The sequence below is a fragment of the Meyerozyma guilliermondii genome, genomic scaffold, assembly GCF_000149425.1.
Source record: "Meyerozyma guilliermondii ATCC 6260 scaffold_6 genomic scaffold, whole genome shotgun sequence".
Classification (NCBI taxonomy): domain Eukaryota; kingdom Fungi; phylum Ascomycota; class Pichiomycetes; order Serinales; family Debaryomycetaceae; genus Meyerozyma; species Meyerozyma guilliermondii.
This window is the reverse complement of record NW_001809795.1, coordinates 368862-388818: the sequence shown is the minus strand read 5'-3', so window position 1 is coordinate 388818 and position 19957 is coordinate 368862. Positions and strand designations below refer to the sequence as shown.

The window sequence follows — 19957 nt, the reverse complement described above, 5'->3', positions numbered from 1 at the left end:
TCGTGGTCTCCAAGTTGGACACCCAGTATCTGAATGCTTCCGAAGTGGCATCACGAAGAGTCTGAGTACCATTTCTAACAGCATTGACCTTTGCTCCCAAGATTCTCATCCTAAAGACATTAAGCGCTTGTCTCCTGACATCTTCAGCTCCCATGAACACCTGACACTCCAAACCAAATTTAGCACAGGCGGTAGCAGTAGCAACACCATGCTGTCCGGCACCGGTCTCTGCGATGATTTTTTTCTTGCCTAGTCTTTTGGCAATAAGAACCTGGGCCAAAGCATTATTGATCTTGTGGGAACCGGTGTGGTTGAGATCCTCACGCTTGAGCCAGATCTGAGCACCGCCAGCATATTCGGTCAATCTATCAGCACGGTGGAGCGACGAAGGGCGGCCAATGTAGGAGTACAACGACCTGAATTCCTCCCAAAATTTAGGGTCTGCTACCGCATCTTCGAAACCACGCTCGAGTTCGGCTAAGCAAGCGTGCAAAGCTTCGGGTACGTATTGACCTCCAAAGTCTCCAAATCTAGGGTTGTACTTGTGTTCCTCTTCTGGCAATTGGGCCTGTTTGGTTTCCAGAGGGGTCGCAGCAATAAACTCATGGGTCTTGGACTCGTAGTCGTCGCCCAAAATCAGACGAACAAAGCGGTACGCTGTATCCGCTCTATCTTCAGGAGCTGCTTCAGAAATAAGGGTGATAATTTTAGAGCCAATAACCACACCATCTGCGGCCTCTCCCACGGTCAAAAAATGGTCTCTGGTGGAAACTCCAAAACCAACCGCCAATGGGGTATCACCAGCGAATTTCCGTACTCGCTGACAAAGTTCATCGATGCCTTTGGCTACGCTTTTCAATGCGCCGGTTGTTCCCATACGGGAAACGACATAGATAAACGAATCGGCGATGCTTCCCAATACTTTCAAGCGCTTGTCGGTGGTGGCAGGTGCTACAAGCGGCACATAAGATAAGCCATGAGTAGCACAAGAAGCACGGAATTGAACAGCATCTTCTGGAGGAAGGTCTACGACAATGTAACCATTGGCACCAGCTGCGGCCGAGTCCTTGATCATTTTTTGCTCGCCATATTTGAGAATGGGGTTGTAGTAGCCCATAAGAATGATGGGGACCGTTACACCAGCTGCTCTTGCTTCTTTGACAAGTTCGAGACACTTGGGGACGGTGATTCCATTCTCCAAAGCTTTAGTGTTAGCGATTTGAATCGTGGGTCCGTCGGCAATTGGGTCCGAAAATGGAATTCCCAACTCGATGATGTCCACTCCACCCTTTTGCATGGCCAACATGATAGGAACGGTGTCGGGAATGGTTGGAAAACCGGCAGTAATGAAATTTACGAGGGCATTTCTGCCTTCTTTCTTGCAGCGTGCAAACGTCTCTTTGATAGCAGCAGACATTTTGGGGATAATTCAGTACTCACGCTGGCTCAACTTTTATAGGAATCGTCAATGAGTCAGTTCAGGGTAACACGATGGGCGTGCGAGCATTTGCTCCAGAACCAGATGCCGATGAAGTGGTGTTTGGGTGCACGGATATGGGGCCCTGGGATGGAGCTGGGGCGGTATTTGGAGGGGATATGGGGTGTGAGAGGTCAGTTGTGGTTGAGTTTGTATCTCCCAATGCGCTGTTGTTACTCGCTGTAGCAAGCAAGTTTCCGTTACTACTTTGCCTGCGATCATTGGACAGAATCTGTTCCACCTCGTGACCCAATCTAATCTGAGACAAGTTTATAATCGGTAGAAGACGGTTGTATTGAGCACAGTAGTCCTTGATGGCCCTCTGGACCGTTTTAAGACGGTTGGAGACCGTTGCATAGTACTGTTGTTGGTTGGCATCGTCAGGAATGAACGCCAAAGCACGCACAAATTGCGCCATATCGTTACGAAGAATGTTGATTTCTGCTTTTAGACGGTCGAGCTCAGCGTATATATCCTCGGGATCTATTTTTCCAGAGGCTATGTCGTCTATTTTAATTAGGTCTGGTAGGTTAGACATGACTGGATGAGTTAAGATGCGAAAGTGAAAGCTGCGAAAAGCTGAGCTGCAAAAAGCAAAAGGTGCGAAACTGCAAGAGAGCGCTGCGAAGTCTAAACTAGTGAATTGCAATAAAGTGGCCTGTAGCTGTTTGTATCTGTTTGTATCTATATATAGTACTCTTGACTCCGCTTAATCCTTTATTCGCTATTTGACCTTAAAGAACGTGCGCACATCGCCCATGGGTTTAGCCCATTCTTCAGCGATGTCTGCTAGAGCCGCTTCTCTGTAATTTATTTCAAGCTTTCCCAGCGCCAAAGCTTCGGTGACACCTTGAAGCACCTTTTTGTTCTGTTCAGCACTCAGTGGACCAATACCACTACCCAAGATCACAAGGTTGCAACTTCTGAGAAACGCTGCTGGAACAGAAAAGTCTTCGCCTGCAAGCAGTCCAATTTGCACCCAAGCCAAACGCTTACTTTTTTCCGTTTTGGACTTGACAGCAGCCGCTAAGATCTTTGTTGCTGGTTTCCCCCACAAGAAATCAAGGACAATGTCTACATCATTCAACAATTCACTGGCAATGATCTTATCTTCGTCTTCATCGAGCGCGATTACTCCGTCCAACAATGGCTGCGATTGCTTCAACTTTGCAAGTTTTTCGGCAGAGCGGCCCACTCCCACCACGGTTTTGGCTCCAAAAATCTTCTTTGTCAGCTGAATCGCAAGCTGTCCAGCCGTTCCAGTAGCTCCTAAAACGACGATTTTGGCATCGGCAGGAACATCTCCTACTCTATCAAAGAGAGCCATATACGACGCCATGCCGCCATTGGCCAATGCCGCAACTCTTGCGGGTGCCTTTTCATCGGTTTCCTTAGGGAATGGGTAAACGAAATTTTTTGAGACATTCACCACTTCCAGGTAGGTGCCTTTGCCAGGTCCCAAATTGACGAAATAAACCAAATCGTCGGTTCCTTGGACCTTTCCCACGCCATCCACTCCCACAAGCGATTCCTTATCCATAGACCCAGACGAATAATGTCTTCCTTCTGCTCTTGCTTTGACAAGGTTGCTGTATCCTACCGCGATTACTTCAATTGCAACCTCTCCCGGTTTAGGTGCTTCGATTTCAATATTTTTGTAAACTGGAGGATTTCCTCCTGATGCAACTGCTGCCTTGACTTGCATTTCCGGGTATTTGCTGATCCAATGCTCTTTTAAGTACTAATCGGAGGCGGGGGCTGAAAATTCGAAGCCGCACCGCCTGCGGAGATTATGGAACATTAGTCAAGAATGACACCGAAATTTAGGTTTGTCAATGCTAATGCTCTCGTTGACTAAGCCAGATAATATTACCAATTCAGCCCTGTGACAGATAAGCAAAGTAGAAGTGCTTTTTACCAAGCCAGTAAAAGTTGTTATCGCGGATTTTTCAGATCGGAAAATCAGCCGCATCGGACCGAGTAAATCAAATTAGTCGAGTAACCGAAAAAACCAAAATCTAGTGTTCAGGCTGCCTTTGCAACTTTTCGAGCTCTTATCACTACGTTGTCGCCTTCCACCAGCCATCGAGCTCCATACACTTCTAAATCTTGGAGCAGGATATCCTGAGGTAAGTAATCTTGTAGAAACGAGAGCGAAAGATTAAAGTAGGAAACATTGACGGCATTCACCATGTGCTGCAAAACTTTCGGGAGGCCGAATTTCATGATCCTGGCCCGCAGGTTGTCCTCTTCCACCTTGTACAAATTCAACCACCGATGATAATCGTTTCCTATCCAGCTTTGGAGAAGTGGTCGAGTGCGAGTATCTTCTGGGCACCCTCGGATGAGAAGCAGAAGTGCCCTCGAGTTCTCGTTGCTGAAATGAGACCAATGGAGCAGAAGGAGCACCACTAGCTCCTGGCGCTCGTCTGGGCGAAGATCGACCCCCGGGGCAAGTAATTGAGTGATACTGGGAACATACGTTTGATAATGGCCGAGAGGAACTGCTACTCGAACAGAGAAAAGAAGCACTTTTTTCGAAAAAGATGAAGGTTTCGTGCCCAAGATTGCCTCTCGTAGCTTGCGAAGCGACGTCAAAACACCATCCATCGTCATGTCTCCGTCACTGGAATGTATGGAGTCCACGTCAATTCTTTCTCGCACCTCAATTCTTGTAGCTTCGTCACAAAGCTTAAAGAACGACAGAACAATCGTGTCAAAGTACTTGCGGCGCTCCGACTCGCTTTCTTTGAGTCTTGTCTCCCCTCGACTGACAAATCCATAATCTTTCGTTTGTGGTTGTGCCTGGAACCGAAGCTTACGCCTCTGTAATGCTTCTTCCGACACGTTTGAGTTTATATGGTTGTTCTTTGCATCCACATTGACTGCTAGAGCTTCTTTGTTTTGGTTTGCGGGCTTCTGTTTACTACGAAAAGTGTACTTTGTGGAGTTGGAGCTCATAAAGAAGTTCCGCAGCCAAAATTAAATGAGGCAGTGCCTGTATAGAGGAAGCTACTCTAGACTAACCTCTAAAATGCTAGTACGTTAATACTTTACATTTTCTAGTATTCTGTACTTCTATTCTAGTACCCTAGTTCTAGTACTCTAGTTGTACTGTTTCCAGACCTTTAGTATTAGCCTATGCAACATGCGGCACTCTTTCCTTTTCCTCGAGAGGACCAAAGTTAAACACCGTCACCAACACCAATGTCAATATTGAAACCACAATCGTAAGCTCAAAGATTGAGTTGTAGCATGCTTTTCCTAGCATACACACGGCAGGCTCGCCCGCTTTGGCTACCGTGTGTGAATCGTATATCAGCCCAAAGAGACTGGTGAAATAGAATGATGGAAGTATTGGAGCAAGCCCCACAATGCCCCAATTGTAGGAGAAGTTGGCCATACCGAAGATGTCTCCCACAATCAAGGGCATGATGCAAAAGGTGAATCCATAAAAGAATCCTGTAAGAAGCGAGACTAATGAGAGCGCTTCGTATGCAGAGGTAGTAAGACCCATAGCCTGGGTAATGAGGAACCCAAATGTTGGAAGATAGAGGAGCCACGACCGGGATCGTCCAAATGACTGGGTGATGATATCACCAAGAACACCACCCATGATACGACCAAAGCAGTTGGCTACAGAGAGAAGTCCCACCTGGAGCTGTTGGTCTCTCTGAATCATGGAGGCATCGGAATGATTTGCAAGCAACGCTTTGACCATATAGCCCACTGAGTATATGTACATTTGGCCAAGGGCAGCGAGAGCACCAGTGGTAACGAACAAGAGCCAGAAAGGAAACGAAGTAACGAGCGACTGATTGTGGAGTTGACGACTGGGCAAAGTCGCTGCGATATTGGATATTGCAGGAGATGAAGGTACCAGTGGTACCAGCAGGATCAGTGGCATTGGTGTGACTGAGCGTGAGGTGGCAGAACCCACGGTAGTCAACTCAATTGTCTCGTGCACCTGTCGCCGTTTCATATGTTCACGATCACACGAGATTACGCTTGGAGCACATACCATAAATATGATACCCGACGAGTACGCCAAGAACCCCAAGAACAGCGACGTGTCTCCTGGGAAGAACATGGATGCCACCACGGAGTAAAATAGGGCACTTAACCCATAGAGAGCTAATGGAAGCGAAGTAGCTACCCCACGAATACTGGGGAAACTGACAGCACAGCACTTGAGACACGTCAGGTTTATGAACGTGGACCCCAGACCCACCAAAATAAAGAGAAATGCCAGGAGTGACACGTTTGAATGGTGGAGATCATACTGTTTTTTGAGGCCCAAATATCCAGTGACAATTGAAAGTCCTCCGATAACCAAAGCCACGGTATACCCGCGTTTGTCGACCACTTTTCCAGCAAGTGGCCCAGAAATAGCGACTCCTAGCGTTCCCAGAAGCGCAATGGACGAAGAATCACTGACAGAATACTTTAATCTGTCGGCGAGCTGCGGCGAATATGACGAGTACAAGTATAGTGTTCCACATATAAGACCCAAAAACGTACACGAGAGTAGCACGAACACCTTGCGGAGTGGAGGCGAAAGCATTTGCCCTGGAACCCTTTTGTTGGTGCTTAACGAATGAATACAATTGCAAGCGGCGCTCAGTGCGAAATTTCGGAGATCTAAGTTTATTTTTTCTTTGAGAAAAAAAAAAACCTTCCCCACAGCCTTGGTAATATAGCCACAAAAAAGTAAAACGATCCATTTTGGGACTTCGGAGTGGGCTCATTTCCATCGCTATGCCACCACCTACTAATACTGTTCCCTTACGAATAGCGTTTTTTGGAAGTGACCATTTTAGCTGTGAATCTCTTAAAAGATTGCATCAGTTTCTGGTTCAAACAAACCAAGTGGAATCCCTTCACCTTGTTACGAGGTCGATAAAACCAACCGGACGTAAACTCAAGCAATTCATTGAATATCCCGTAGCAATTGAGGCCTCCAAGTTGAACATTCCAGTCCATCGTGTCGACACTTCCCCACATTTCCATGGGTTGCAATCCTACAATTTTAATATGGCCATTGCGGTTTCTTTCGGCAAGTTGATACCCCGTCATTTTCTTGAAAGCTTGCAATTCGGTGGTTTAAACGTCCATCCATCGTTGCTTCCCAAATATTCTGGTGCATCTCCAATCCAGTATGCTCTCATGAACGACGACAAGTATACCGGTGTCACCGTCCAAACTCTCCACCCGACCAAATTCGATGGCGGTGACATTCTCCTTCAGTCTGACAAGATCCTGATCGATCAGGAAGACAACTATACCTCGTTGGAAAAAAAACTAGGTGAGCTTGGAGGCTCTTTATTGGTTCAAACCCTTCGAGAAAAACGGTACCTGGATCCTAAACCCTTAAATTCGCTGTATCCCTACTCTTACGCCCGAAAGATCACCCCCAAGGATGCAGAAATCAAATGGTCAAACACCGCTCGCCAAATCAAACGAAAATACGATGCTTTGGGTAAAGTCTATACCTGGAAATGGGTTGAAGTTAAGAAGAAAAATCTGAAGGAACCCGTATCTGAATTGCACCGTGTCATCCTTGACGACATTCGTGACCATAGAGATAACTATGGCTTGACAGAACCAGGCAATTACGTATTTCGAGACGATCGCTTGTACATCAAGACTGCTGATGGGACGCTCTCTGTAAATAAAATCAAGCAACAGTACCATAACGAAGAAACGGCGCAATCATATTGCAATAGAAGGGGAACAAATGGATTTTTTCAGTCGCCTTAATAGAGTGTACATATATTTTTGTAATTGTGAAATTTTACATTTCTTCACATTTTCTCTATAACTCAACTTGACACTTCTTGTTAAACTTTTCAACCGCCAACCCTATCTTGTTATACAAGAAAGACTTGTTAGCCTTCTCAGGAATTGGTATGAAAGGTCCGTTTCTCTTCTTCAAACCAATACTTATTCCTGTGGCTTCAACTGTAATCGCACTAATATCTTCAAAGTGAACCATCCAGTTCGTCTTGAGAGTATTTATAGCAAATAACACAATGAACCGGAAAGTGACAAGAATACACTTCTCCTCACCTGGCAACACTAAATGTGCCAAGTATTGCTCATTCATGCAACTTCCGCCGTCAATTGATTTTAACCAAAATTGACCTTGAGCTTCTCGCTGAGAATATGGACGGATAACATGGTCAACAGATATGTAACGAGGCAACCTCACCTTGTCTAATGCATCTGTATCAAACACTGTAGTTGTGTTACGAATTCCCTCACTCACATTTGAGGCTAAATCAAAGAACCCAATGGCAGTCTTGGTTGGTAAGCCAACAACACCTTTTCCTAAACCTTTGAAAAATCCACTTGCTCCACTATTAGCTGCACCCTCCATTGGAGCAGTAGCGAAGCCTGTAACTCCAGACGATACTGACTCGAAAAAGGAATTAGCGCCAGAAGCGAATCCATAGAGCGCATGCTTGGGTCTATTTCTTCGTTGATTAAGCCGGCGTCTCTCTTGAAATTGTCTGTCAAGAGTCACCACAGAGAGTCCCTTCGCCAACGATCCCGTCACCTTTGCAAACGAATCTGAAAAGCCAAACACAGTCTTCTTCACAAAACTCAAACCACCTTTGGCAATTCCAATACCAAGTTCTTGTGGCCTGTCGTTGATCACCACACCTTGATATGGCTCATAGAAGATATCCAACACACCTGAAGAGATATTCTTGAAGAGCCCGACTGGGTTACCAAGGAAATCTGCAGAGCCCAATATTTTATGCACTTGGTAGAGGAATGCCTGTCCATAATGCGTCTCAATAGACTCAATTAAAATTGGAAGTGGAACTCTGATGTTTTCAATGAACAAGGCATTGAGTTTGATAGGAGCATCATTGATGTTTCCTATAGCCATGGTGAGCACGTTGAAGAAAAACATCAAAGTGTTTTGGGAAGGCGCCTTTTCCTCAGCATTGACTCTCTCAGTACGCATGAAAGAAAGGTTGGTCAAAGCGGGCTGTAAGTGCAATGCCTCGAAGTAGACATCACTACTCTCAGACAAGCTTGCTGGTTCGGGAAGGTCAAGCTTATCGTCGCATAACTTGTCTTCTATCTTCTTATTCCATGAGGCGCCGGGGAACTTAGCAAAGTCCAAAAGAGCAAACAAGAAATCCTCGTCAATTTCAATTGTCATTTCCTGTAGCAAGGTAGTTGCATACTTGATGAATAACACTCCATGAGAATCGTCTTTAACTTTGCAAACTGAAGCTGAGAAAGATGGATGGTTGTTCATCTCCTTACCAGATTTGGGTACAACCGTAGGATATATCACGATTGGAAAGATACCTCCATACAACTGATTGTCAACTTGAATCCATTTGAGTTTTAAACTCAAGTTCTGATATAAGTCTGACTCATTATAGCGAACTTCAAGACCACGCAAAGTAACATAGCAGAGTTCTTGCAATCTGGTATTGATCAACGAGATCCCAAAGCCTTCAAATCTAGTAACAATTCTGGTGTGATAATTCTCATCAACCTCATTGGCTTCAAAATTTTGCGAGACATTGACTGTGGAAGAAGTACCTCCCTTGAGTTTGTACAAACTCACCAGTGGATCGTAGTTGGATAAAATCAACGATTGCGTTGGTCCATCCGCAACCACATTCAAGTCGACAATGACGTGTTCTTGGTCTTGAGACGCTGGTAATCTGAAAGGTTTCAAATTACCAATTTCTGCCAAGTTCACGTTTCTCTCCATTCCACGGCATCTTATGATAAGTTCCTTGATCACAGCATTAGGATAATCGTATGCATAAGGCATAACGCTCTTAGCAGGTACCTTATAATAGATTGGTTTGTAAGGTGTGTCCCTCTTTACAACCTCTCCTCTATCATTGACATTAGGATCCGCTTGATAGATATAGAAGTCGCAGTCACTGAAGTTACGAATAGAAAATGGCCAATGGTTATTGGAGTTCTCAACTTGAATGAACACAGTTCCATTTTCCGTCAAGATATTGACCTTCAAAAGAATTTGACCCACACCTTCTTTGCCGACCTTAAGGAACATCTGACCTATATCAGATATAGCAAATGCTGACGACCATCCTTTGGCATTATGGGTGAACTTGACAGACAAGCTCTTTTCTTCCACATTTCGCAAACCATAAAGAGGTTGCATTTCGCCCTTCTTCAACGTAAATTGTTTGGTGGAACCAGTTTCAACAAACGTAAGATCCTCATCAAGCAAGTTTTTCAAAATGAACCTTGGGGCGATTGTTACTACCTTGGTCAAAATGTATCGTCCGGTACCCTCTTCGATGCTAACAGCCACATCCATTCCCATCTGCTTATTTGGAATTTGAGCAGTCACTGCATTATTTTGACCAATAGCATCCAAACTCAATGGAGATGTCCAGTTCGAATCTCCAATCTTCAAAAGTGCTCTGTTCTGCCTGTCGCCGAACTTGTCATATGAAAACATACAAGGTTGCGAGGTTTCCAAAGTCGAATTGTTAGAATGCATTATGTTATTCCTCTCAGAGACTCTGATGCTTTGATTGGTCTTATTGAGAATGACATAAGGCGAAAACACCTGTAGTTTGATACCCGCTTTTCCGTCTTTTCTTGGGTAATGAATTCTTAATTTGAGATGCTGCCCTGTGATTTTGTGCCTCAAGGAAATAGTATGTTCACGATTGAACTCACTTTTAGCGGGAGTATTAATGATAGCAAATTCAGATTTTTCAAACCCACAATCGATCGGTTCAACACTAAGCATCAACAAGTTAGCAAGGCTAACAATGTGAACATAGCTCTTAACACCTTTTTGAATCAAACCACTCCAATCACTCTTGGTTTTCTTATCATAGATCCTGTAAGTGAAGTCATATGGTAGCAAGTTTTCGATTTCCACTGGAGCCGAAACTACCATGGTGAGATGAGGATAAATCTTTGCCAAAGGTTCACTTTGGTCATACTTTGCGTTGATTTCAAAGTTGAATGTTGACACATCTTGCTTTTGGGCCGCAGAACATTTGAGTGAGGCAGAGCGTTCAAGAAGCTGCGACCAGCTGATTTTTTTGTCGGACCAGTTATAAGTTACGTCAACTTGAGGACGGATCTGTATTTCAGACTCGTAGATTTTATCAATGGGAAGCGCTTGCACTTCATTCGCTTGAACAACATACGAATCACCACTTCCAGGAGCTTTTCCAGAAAGCAATATCACTATTGCGATGTCTGTGTCGTTCTGAACCTTCAAAGTGGATCGCAACCATATAGTCTTAATATTGTCGTCTCCAAGAGAGACATCAGCACATAAACGATTATGATAGCCTACCTTGCTTGGTGTCAAAACATAAAGTTCTTCACCCTCACCGGTGACTGGAATTGTGTCGATTGTACCATAGTCGGACCCAAGAAGCTTGACGGCCAATTGTCCTCTTGAGTTGTCAGAGTCCAAATTCTCTCTGATTGCTCTCCAATCCTCAAATGACCAAGATGTAGTATCATTGTTCTTAAGAACCTTTTTAGTTTCCGGCTCATGAGAGGACCACACTTCGATATCGAACCCCGTGCCGTTTCTAATTCTGTAGGGGTCGTCATTCTCTCGAGATTTCATTTGACCTTCATCTGTTATCAAGGATAACATCTGAGATAGGAGAGCAACTGATCTTGAGGATACTGTAATTTCAGCTAATTGTCTCAGCACAACATCAATTGTCATGCTTGGTTTAGGGTCCATGACTTTCGTTGCATATACAGATATCGGCCAAGGCTCAACCAAAGGTTCCCATGATGATCCTGAGTAGTTGTAAATGTTTACAAACGACTCAATATGAGCCTCGCCATTCAAGTCAGTTGAACCAATTGTGAGCTCTTATTTCGAAAGGGTTCTACGTTCATATCGAGCACAGACAATTCATGAACATCACCAATGAGAACAAAACGTAAACCGCCGAAACTGGCATTCAATTCCTCACCTTTCACAACAACACCCTTCTTCTTTATTCACTTGAGAGAGTTTTTAGGTGTCGAAAGGCAATCCCGACATTATAGTTGGCGCATATTGAAGACAATCGCCGTTTGAAATTATCTGAAAAATTGTATCCACTTTCGTCTGTCTCACTTTCTTGACCTGAGTGAGCTTGCTGAGAAAGCTCGACGGCTCTGTTGAAGATTTGAATCGCTAACCGAATATCCCTGAGAGACAAACGGAGCAACATTGGTTCTATAGATGCTTCGATGTTCGTCAAGAATTTGTTACCAGAGGAGCCTCTTGCATCGAGTGCAAATGAAATCGAAAAGTCATCAATGATTCGAAGTCTCTTTTCAAAATCATTCATATGGCAGAAAAACATGCCAATATTGTTGGCTGCTAAAGAAATCACATTCTGGCTGGTAATGAGCACTTGACCTACCTTGAATACAATAGCTTCCGACTCTGAAGAAGTAGGGTCAGCCAAAAGTATAATCGAAGGGTTGGTGACATTCACAGAGTAACCAATCTTCATGCCCGTGTCTTCGTCGGGCAGGTCCTTCTCATGCTTCACTTCTGGTTTCTGAGTGCTTGTAACAGTTTTTTTGCTCACACTGAGACGTCGATCGAGTTGAACATCCTCCTCACTGCTCTCATAAGCGTCTTCCATGTCACCTATGGAGACGTTTTTCTCCATGCCAATAGTAGCAAATCGTTGCAATTCAAAGATGTAGTCAAGGGCAAGTATTGTTTTCGGATTGTCGACTCCGAGTATCACAGTAACATTTTTCTTCTCTTTGGTTCCTTCTGAAGTGGCGGTCAATTCGAATTGGTCCGATTCTCCTGAAGAAGGAGGAATAATTTCACGGAATTTATTCTGACCTTCGCTTCGAACATCCTCAACCACAAACGATTTGACGTTGACATTTGCCGTGAAGTGAGTGTCTTCACGAGACTCGAAAGAAATTCTCGATTTGTTCAACGAGAAAGTGGATAATTCAAGCCCACTGATATCCGAAATGCCCGAAGTTCTATTATAAATAGTAAGGCTCACGCGAGGAACTTCAAAGTCAAATTTTACTTGAAGATGAGAGTCGTCGACTTTCGATACGTTTTCAGTTTTGGTATCCATTTTCTTCTCAGCCGCTTCCGTTGAGGGTGGCTTCAAAGCCTTAGCCGCCTCCCTCACTGCAGCATTCGCTGTATCAGCTTCTTCCTCTACTTCTTGCAATATATCATCTGCTGCTTCTGGAGTAAATACCTTGGTAATTGAGTCAGACAAATTTGTCAAGTATTGAAGTTGAAGTTCTGTAAGCTTTAAATCAAGCTCAGGCAAACTTCCACCGACAATAATCGTCGGCCTCTCACCTTCTCGGAGTTGCAAATTGTCAGCATAATCTATCTTCATAGAAAGATCCAAATCGTCAACGATCTTTGTCAACTGTTGAACTCCATTATCGAAATGAAACAAGGAGTCCAACTTGATATTGCGGATTCCAGCATCAATGACGTTCCTCAATATACCATTTTCGCCCTCTTTGAACTCATTAAATGCGTACAATTCGCCTAGACGTGCTGTTACCCTATCGTAACCTCTGTTTCCATCGGGAACAATCCTAGGAAACAAGATAGTAGGGGCTCTAACAACAACATTAAACTTCATTTGGTTTGCTCCTTCTATGGTACTTGCCTGTTCTATAGCTGCTTCCCTAGCAGAGTCGTAGATACTCTTCATTTGTTGGAACTGAGACAAAAAGTTGAATATTCTTCCAAAGGCATCCTCAATAAAGTTGATGTTTGGCGCACCAGAACTGAACTCCACATAGGAGCTGTAAGGTTCGTTGTTGGTAGTTGGATCGTAGGTGATGTACTTGAACTCCGCGAGATTGTCACCTTCAATACTGAAGAGATTTCGAAGAACCGAGTCTCTCGACGAACCATGGTTGATTTCATCATGGAGCGTCAAAGCTCCCAATTTTCCACGAACATCAAGAGCTTCAGGAAGTACAAGAACACTTACTTCTGCAGTACTAAGCTTCAAGGTCGCAAGCTTAATTCCGTCTTCATTGAGGACCATGATGATGCTATCAAGATTGACCTTGACATTAATTCGCTCGGGAGCAATTGACTCGTCCGTTGCATCATTGTGCTTGAGCTCATCTGCTGGAGTCTCTTCTGCATTAGGGTCCGTGAAAGTATTCAATGTGAAGTTTAAAAGACTCAACAATGACTTTCTCAGGACCACAAACTTGACTGTCGCTACGTCCAAATCAATATCCTGGTCGAAAACTTCAATCTCTTTGCCTTTGAACTCAACTATTCTTTGCATACGCTTGTAGTTCAACTTGAAAAGCTGTTTCATGTCAGCCTTTGACGAGACATCAGTGCCATCTAGTCTATTCGATGTTATCAAATGGTCAAACTCTCTAACACCTGAATTTTCAATGTAGTCCAAAAGATTGATGTTATCCAATGTAAGCGAGAGGTCCATGTCTCTTTCTGTTTTCACGAAAAACATGTGCAAATTTTCCCCAATAAGATCGACCAATGGATCAGTCTGCAATGCTGAAGCGTCAACACAACGGTGCAAAGAAAGCAGTACCCTATCAACTTTAAAATCAAAGTCAAAGAGATGCTGTTCCAACGATCTATCTGAGCTTGAATTAGCATTCTTTGTAGGAGTAGGAGATTTCGAATCACTATCGGAATCAGACCCAAAATCAACCACCAACCCATCATCTTGCTCGACATTTCCAAACGTCTCAAATTCCCCGGTTTCACTGATATCTGAACTGTCGATATTGGGAATTGCAGCATCGATAATCTTCATCATAGTTTTGTACTGAAAGTCATTCATACTCAACTTTATTGCAGGGACCTTAGCCAGAATCTTGAAACGAGGTATACTTGTGGCACTCGGCATGATCGAAATACCGAGGGTAAAGCGCATATCGAACTGGCTTAAGATGGACATGCTGTTGTCATCATCGTGCAAGCTCAGTAATGCTGACTTGAACCTTGGTCCAATCAAAAACTGACTGTCTTCCAAATGGAGCTCGAACTCATCATACATTAAAGTCTTGAGTTTTTCCCAATCTTTGGAGTCATAGGTAGCTTTTGACTTTATCTCTTCAATATTCGATTTGTCTACCAAAGCACTTTTGACACTTAGATGGCCCGCATCCAAAATAGCCACTGGTGTCTTGAATGAGGTAGGATCTAGAGGCACTATAATCAATGGTGCTTGTAAGTCGAGCTTCACGTTTATAGTCTTGTGCTCCTCCAAAGCATATTGAAGTCCTATTCTGGTCTGCGAGGTTATTCCCTCTACTGTGGCCTCAGCAGCATTCATGATTGCACCCACAGTATCTAAGTGCATTTTTGGCGGTTTGAAAAATCTTATAATCTCTTCAATGAAATGAGGATTGTAGAATATAGTCATGGATCTGAGATGGCCCTTGAGAGCAGAATCAGCAGAACCATCTAGTGGATTATTCTCGAAAGAAATCTTGAAAAATGGCTCATTCCATCCCACCTTTGAAACATCATCGACGCTAGCCAGGGATGATGGTGGCTCAGAAGAACGCTCCAGTCGAGACTCATGAGAATGCAAATGCTTTACACTAACCATGTGTTTGTACAAAGCGCCTTCAGTGCCGTCCTCAACACGAAACTCTTGCAACTGGAAGTTCGTGAGCAACGAATCAGGACGTTTAAATACATGAGCTTTGCAATGTTCAAACACAATCTCACCCAAATTAGACGACGATTTGTCTCTCTTGACGGCAATTCCGCCTTTCCTCAAAGTTGCGATTACCTCCATCACCGTCCTCTCTCTAGGCACATCGACAGCTTCTGTCAACCTGTTTTCGTCGTATTCTATTACATCGTAAAGTGCCTTTCTTTGTTCTTCGCTGAGCTGAAGGTCCATTTTAGAAGGATCAGATTCGGGAGCAGATGGATCAGATTTGCTGGGCTGTTGTTGACCGCCCCACCAGCCTGAAAACCAGCCTTTGTTCTCAGTCTTCGGTAATAAAGCACTGAGCGAAATGCCCTTGTTCTCTTTTTTGATTTCTGATCTGGTGAGAGAGCGATACAACTTGATATCCTCATACGGCAAATCGTACTCTAATTGTTCGAGTTCCTCTTTGTCTTCTTTGCTTAGATTCTTCTTCAAAAGGTGAAGCTTCCAAAGTCTGATATACGCTTTACGTTGATCACGGCGCTTGGCAAAATGCTCCCAGGTCCACTTGTAGTGTTTGTCATGGATTTCGTTCAAGATTGTCTGTGCTGCAAATCGGAACCATTCGAGCGGGTCTTCTTTAACGGTCACCTTGGGGCGCAACTTTCTGAATCTTTGGGTCTTCATGTAGTAGTGGAACTTGGAAGCTGTCCACAAGAGGTTTTGATACTGGTTATGGTCAAGAACCACGCCGAATTCGTCAAAGAAAAACTCCGTCTTGAACTGAGGATTCTCTTCTGTAGCACCTCTCTTATTGATGGTAAGTTTACCTTGACCAGAGATGGGTCGAAGTAAATACTGATTATCCTTGGCGGTCACATCACTGGTGATATTCAAAATGCTCTTGAACCGTTCAAGCATTTCCTGTGCTTCTCCGTCGATCAGATCAGAATCTGTAGACATATAGCAACTGAAGCTTTTCAACACAAGTAACTTGTGGGTCAAGGCCTGAGTGATAGTGATGAAACTAGGGGTCCACGACAGGTCGGTGGACACAGCAGAAAGCTCACTCAAGGTGAAACCCAAAGCATATGGGTTCTCAGTGAGAATTGAGTCGTCTTCGTATCTGACATGAATATTCTTTATGGTCACCTGAAGATTGTCAATGATTTTGGTGACCAAGGACTCTGTGAACGACTCATTGTTTTCAAGGTCATTGGTGAGATTTTGATTCTGAACCGTTGCTTGTTCTAATGCTTCCCAATTGTTCAATTTTTCACGCTTAAGTTGCTGTTCACGGTTTTTTTCTTCCTCCAAATCAAAATCCTCCAATATTTTAGGAGAAGCTAACACGTAAACATCATCAATAATGACCTTCACGGGTTTCCCCTTGAGATTGGACCAGGGAATCTGAAGGGTGAGTTCGCCCACATGGCCAAACTTGACATCGACAGGAAGTTTAAACTTGTCCAACGAATCTCTTTTTAAGCGAAGGTTACGAAGCTTGACGTCACCGCCCCAAATACCGATATTGAGTTGCTTGGGGTCGAAATTCTCGATATAGGCACCGAGAAACCGGTTAAGAAGATTGGCCACTAGCGATTCAAACATGACCGATCTCTTTCAATGCTACACTTTTTAACCAAGGGATATAATACGTGAAGTGTAGAGAACCAATTGGTGAAGTTTGCCTTTGCTCAAGTCCCAAAAGTCAACTTGAATTTCGATAATGTCTCAAAACGTAAACCTAAAAAGCAAACCCTCCCAATTCGCAGCCGCAGGAAGACAGGTTTGCGGTTTGTGCTTACATAAGCGATACAGTTGCTTACTTCAGCTGGCCTGGCGGATTTCTCCTCGTAGCGTCATCCTTCGCGCGACCCACAACTGCCCCTCCTCTTATCTGTGGCGCTCTTACCTAACTTCCCCCAGCGCGCTTGCATAAGCGTGTCATACGCTATCTTATCGTACGCATGATTGTAGGGATAACCACTGTTTACACCCACATATACTCATTTTTGTAAACAGCATTCAGCCCCGGTTTTTCTACTGAGTGTGTGTTTCTTATTATAATCGCATCTATTCAACCCGTTTGCTTTCGTTATACGGTACTTTTTCCCCACCAAATACGTTCCAATCACCGTGATTCATCATCGCGTTGCGGTGGCGTTGATTGTGTACCCACCATCGGTTTAGGCTGATTATTACCTACTGGGGTTACAAAGACGACCTCGCCTGTTGGGGCTCTGGACTTATAAATCCGAAACCAATTTCCTAAAACTCGAAACTTGAACCTTTCCGGATTGCCGAGTGACTCACGTAATACACTTATTCGTTCTGTTGTGATAGATCCCATGACGACCATAGGCGACTATACCCTTGGTCCCGAAATCGGGAAGGGCTCCTTTGCTACCGTATACAAGTGTCATCACAGCAAGACTCATGCTGCCGTGGCGGTCAAATCTGTGGTTCGATCCAAACTCAAATCAAAGAAACTTGTGGAGAACTTGGAAATAGAAATATCCATCCTCAAAAACATGAAGCACCCGCACATAGTGGGTCTTATAGATTACACACAGACCTCCACCCATTTCCATTTGGTGATGGACTACTGTTCGATGGGTGATCTCTCCTACTTTATCAGAAAGCGCAACCAGTTGGTGAAAAACCACCCGGTGATATCATCCCTATTAGAACGCTACCCTTCTCCAGAGGGCTCTCATGGGCTAAATGAGACCTTGGTGATCCACTTTCTCAAGCAGTTATCTTCTGCCTTGAGTTTCTTGCGCGAGAAAAGCTTGGTTCATAGAGACATCAAACCTCAAAACTTGCTTTTGTGCCCTCCGGCCCACTCCAAGTCAGATTTCGAAAAGGGAGGCTACGTTGGCCTTTGGGAGTTGCCAATTCTTAAGATTGCAGATTTTGGATTCGCCCGGTTTCTCCCCTCCACTTCGATGGCAGAGACCTTGTGTGGCTCTCCTCTTTACATGGCTCCCGAAATTCTTCGGTACGAAAAGTATAATGCAAAGGCCGATTTGTGGTCTGTGGGTGCTGTGCTTTATGAGATGGTGGTAGGCAAACCTCCATTTAAAGCTGCAAATCATATCGAGTTGCTCAAGAACATTGAAAAGTCGAATGACAAGATCAAGTTTCCTTCATCTGCACAGGTACCCGAATCTATCAAACGTTTGATACGTGCGCTTTTGAAATACAATCCTACAGAGAGAGTTTCCTTTAACGAATTCTTCAACGACCAGCTAATCACTTGTGCTCTTGACGGAAATGATGAGCCACTAGAAACTTCCCACATGGACGAAAACTTGTTCATCAGTGAATACATCTCGCCCATTAAACGCTCTCAAGTTATACAGCCATTACGACCCGTATCATCGAGAAACAGCGCTATCGATAGACTGCCTAGACACTCCCCACAACCACTGTCAGGTAGTGAGAGCCGCGACGAAGAGATCAAGCAACTTATTAACAAAAATAGTCCGGGACCAGAAGTGACATCCCAATCGATTGTCACTCGTGAACGGCCCGGTAAGGGTCGTGACGATATAGTCTTGGAGCGTGATTACGTCGTAGTCGAGAAAAGAGCAGTCGAAGTGAACGCAATTGCTGACGAGCTTGCGGCCGCGGGCACTGCTGCAGTTGCTATCAGAGCCCGTCGCTCGCTGCAAGACTCAACATCGAGTCCTGATTCTAATAAGATGTTCCGCCGTGGCTCCTTGAGATCGAATTCAAGTGGAAGTCAAAGGCGACCAAGTTTTACAGACCGTCGTATATCGGTCTCTATATCTCCAACGACCGCCTTAAGCAAAGCTATTGGTTTGGCCTCGAACAGGCTCTTTGGCTCTTCAGCCACTCAACAGATCACCGAGGAGACAGCCAAGGAGTTATCAAACGAATTTTCAGGTGCTATGACGTTGAATAACACGTTTTCAACCGTCATATCAAATCCAAACTTTGCCAACCACCTTTTGCTACAGAAGTTGAATTTGCCAACGTCTCTGGTCATTGCTTCACTAGAGGCTGAGGCTTCTCCCAAGAATGAGGACGAGGCAATGGTTATTAAACTCGAGGGTTTAGTGACGAAGGCTCATGCTGTAAATTTATTCGCCGATGTGAAATTCAGTCAATTGATTCCTTCACCACCCTCCTCTGAAGGTGTAGAGGACGACGTATTCCACCAGAACGACCTGCTCCCGCCCAGAATCGTAAAGGCGATCAGTGAAGAAGGGGTAGTGTTATACGTCAAGACTCTTTCACTCTTGGCTAAAGGTATGACACTTGCGAGTGAATGGTGGTACTCCAAAAATCATATAGGAGATCAAGCGCCTACAGACGATGGGAGTAGGCAAAGCACTGACGTCGCCATCAGTGTACGAGTGAACGAACTAGTTCAATGGATTCGAGAGAAATTCAATGAAAGTTTGGAGAAAGCTGAATTCATCAAACTTAGGTTACAAGAGGCTGACTCCCAGATCCAGAAAGAATATCTGGTGAGTCAGGCTTCGAATGTCGACGACACTCAGACTGTATCCAAGAGCTTAGAAGGCACCAAGGTTGTGGCAGAAAAGTTGATCTTTGACCGGGCGTTAGAGATGTCCAGGAATGCGGCAGTTAGTGAGCTAGTCAAGGAAGACTTGAAAGGATGTGAACTAGCCTACAGTACGGCGATATGGATGTTGGAGGCATTGTTAGATGATGATGGAAACGATGTTCTAGATGATGACGATAGAGGAATGGTTGAGAAGTTTATCGTCAGCATCGGCAACAGATTGGGGGTATTGAAGAGAAAGTTGGAGTCGACAGAAACATGAATTGTTTC

The 19957-nt window shown here is 44.3% G+C and overlaps 10 protein-coding genes across 10 annotated transcripts; 3 read left to right on the top strand and 7 right to left on the bottom strand. All coding sequences in view use genetic code 12, as the record gives it.

The window, feature by feature from the left end:
• Positions 1–1417, bottom strand: TRP5 (tryptophan synthase; the record flags this gene model as incomplete). Its single annotated transcript, XM_001482823.1, has 1 exon — positions 1–1417. A coding segment is annotated over one exon (1417 nt), but the record flags the coding sequence as incomplete, so codon positions are not given.
• Positions 1418–1478: 61 nt separating this feature from the next.
• Positions 1479–2015, bottom strand: MED3 (Med3p; the record flags this gene model as incomplete). Its single annotated transcript, XM_001482822.1, has 1 exon — positions 1479–2015. The coding sequence occupies one exon, from the start codon at positions 2013–2015 to the stop codon at positions 1479–1481; it is 537 nt and encodes a 178-aa protein (XP_001482872.2).
• A 186-nt stretch (positions 2016–2201) lies between these two features.
• Positions 2202–3182, bottom strand: PGUG_04826 (uncharacterized protein; the record flags this gene model as incomplete). Its single annotated transcript, XM_001482821.1, has 1 exon — positions 2202–3182. One exon carries the CDS (start codon positions 3180–3182, stop codon positions 2202–2204), a length of 981 nt encoding a protein of 326 aa, XP_001482871.2.
• A 320-nt stretch (positions 3183–3502) lies between these two features.
• PGUG_04825 (uncharacterized protein) lies at positions 3503–4438 on the bottom strand (the record flags this gene model as incomplete). The annotated part of the gene is made up of 1 exon (XM_001482820.1): positions 3503–4438. The coding sequence occupies one exon, from the start codon at positions 4436–4438 to the stop codon at positions 3503–3505; it is 936 nt and encodes a 311-aa protein (XP_001482870.2).
• A 178-nt stretch (positions 4439–4616) lies between these two features.
• Positions 4617–6041, bottom strand: PGUG_04824 (uncharacterized protein; the record flags this gene model as incomplete). Its single annotated transcript, XM_001482819.1, has 1 exon — positions 4617–6041. One exon carries the CDS (start codon positions 6039–6041, stop codon positions 4617–4619), a length of 1425 nt encoding a protein of 474 aa, XP_001482869.2.
• Positions 6042–6235: 194 nt separating this feature from the next.
• FMT1 (methionyl-tRNA formyltransferase) lies at positions 6236–7237 on the top strand (the record flags this gene model as incomplete). Its single annotated transcript, XM_001482818.1, has 1 exon — positions 6236–7237. The coding sequence occupies one exon, from the start codon at positions 6236–6238 to the stop codon at positions 7235–7237; it is 1002 nt and encodes a 333-aa protein (XP_001482868.2).
• Positions 7238–7292: 55 nt separating this feature from the next.
• On the bottom strand, positions 7293–11210 carry PGUG_04822 (uncharacterized protein; the record flags this gene model as incomplete). Its single annotated transcript, XM_001482817.1, has 1 exon — positions 7293–11210. One exon carries the CDS (start codon positions 11208–11210, stop codon positions 7293–7295), a length of 3918 nt encoding a protein of 1305 aa, XP_001482867.2.
• A 262-nt stretch (positions 11211–11472) lies between these two features.
• On the bottom strand, positions 11473–16737 carry PGUG_04820 (uncharacterized protein; the record flags this gene model as incomplete). The annotated part of the gene is made up of 1 exon (XM_001482815.1): positions 11473–16737. One exon carries the CDS (start codon positions 16735–16737, stop codon positions 11473–11475), a length of 5265 nt encoding a protein of 1754 aa, XP_001482865.2.
• Positions 13310–13783, top strand: PGUG_04821 (uncharacterized protein; the record flags this gene model as incomplete). Its single annotated transcript, XM_001482816.1, has 1 exon — positions 13310–13783. One exon carries the CDS (start codon positions 13310–13312, stop codon positions 13781–13783), a length of 474 nt encoding a protein of 157 aa, XP_001482866.2.
• A 740-nt stretch (positions 16738–17477) lies between the features above and the next one.
• On the top strand, positions 17478–19949 carry ATG1 (serine/threonine protein kinase; the record flags this gene model as incomplete). The annotated part of the gene is made up of 1 exon (XM_001482814.1): positions 17478–19949. One exon carries the CDS (start codon positions 17478–17480, stop codon positions 19947–19949), a length of 2472 nt encoding a protein of 823 aa, XP_001482864.2.
• Positions 19950–19957: the final 8 nt, after the last annotated feature.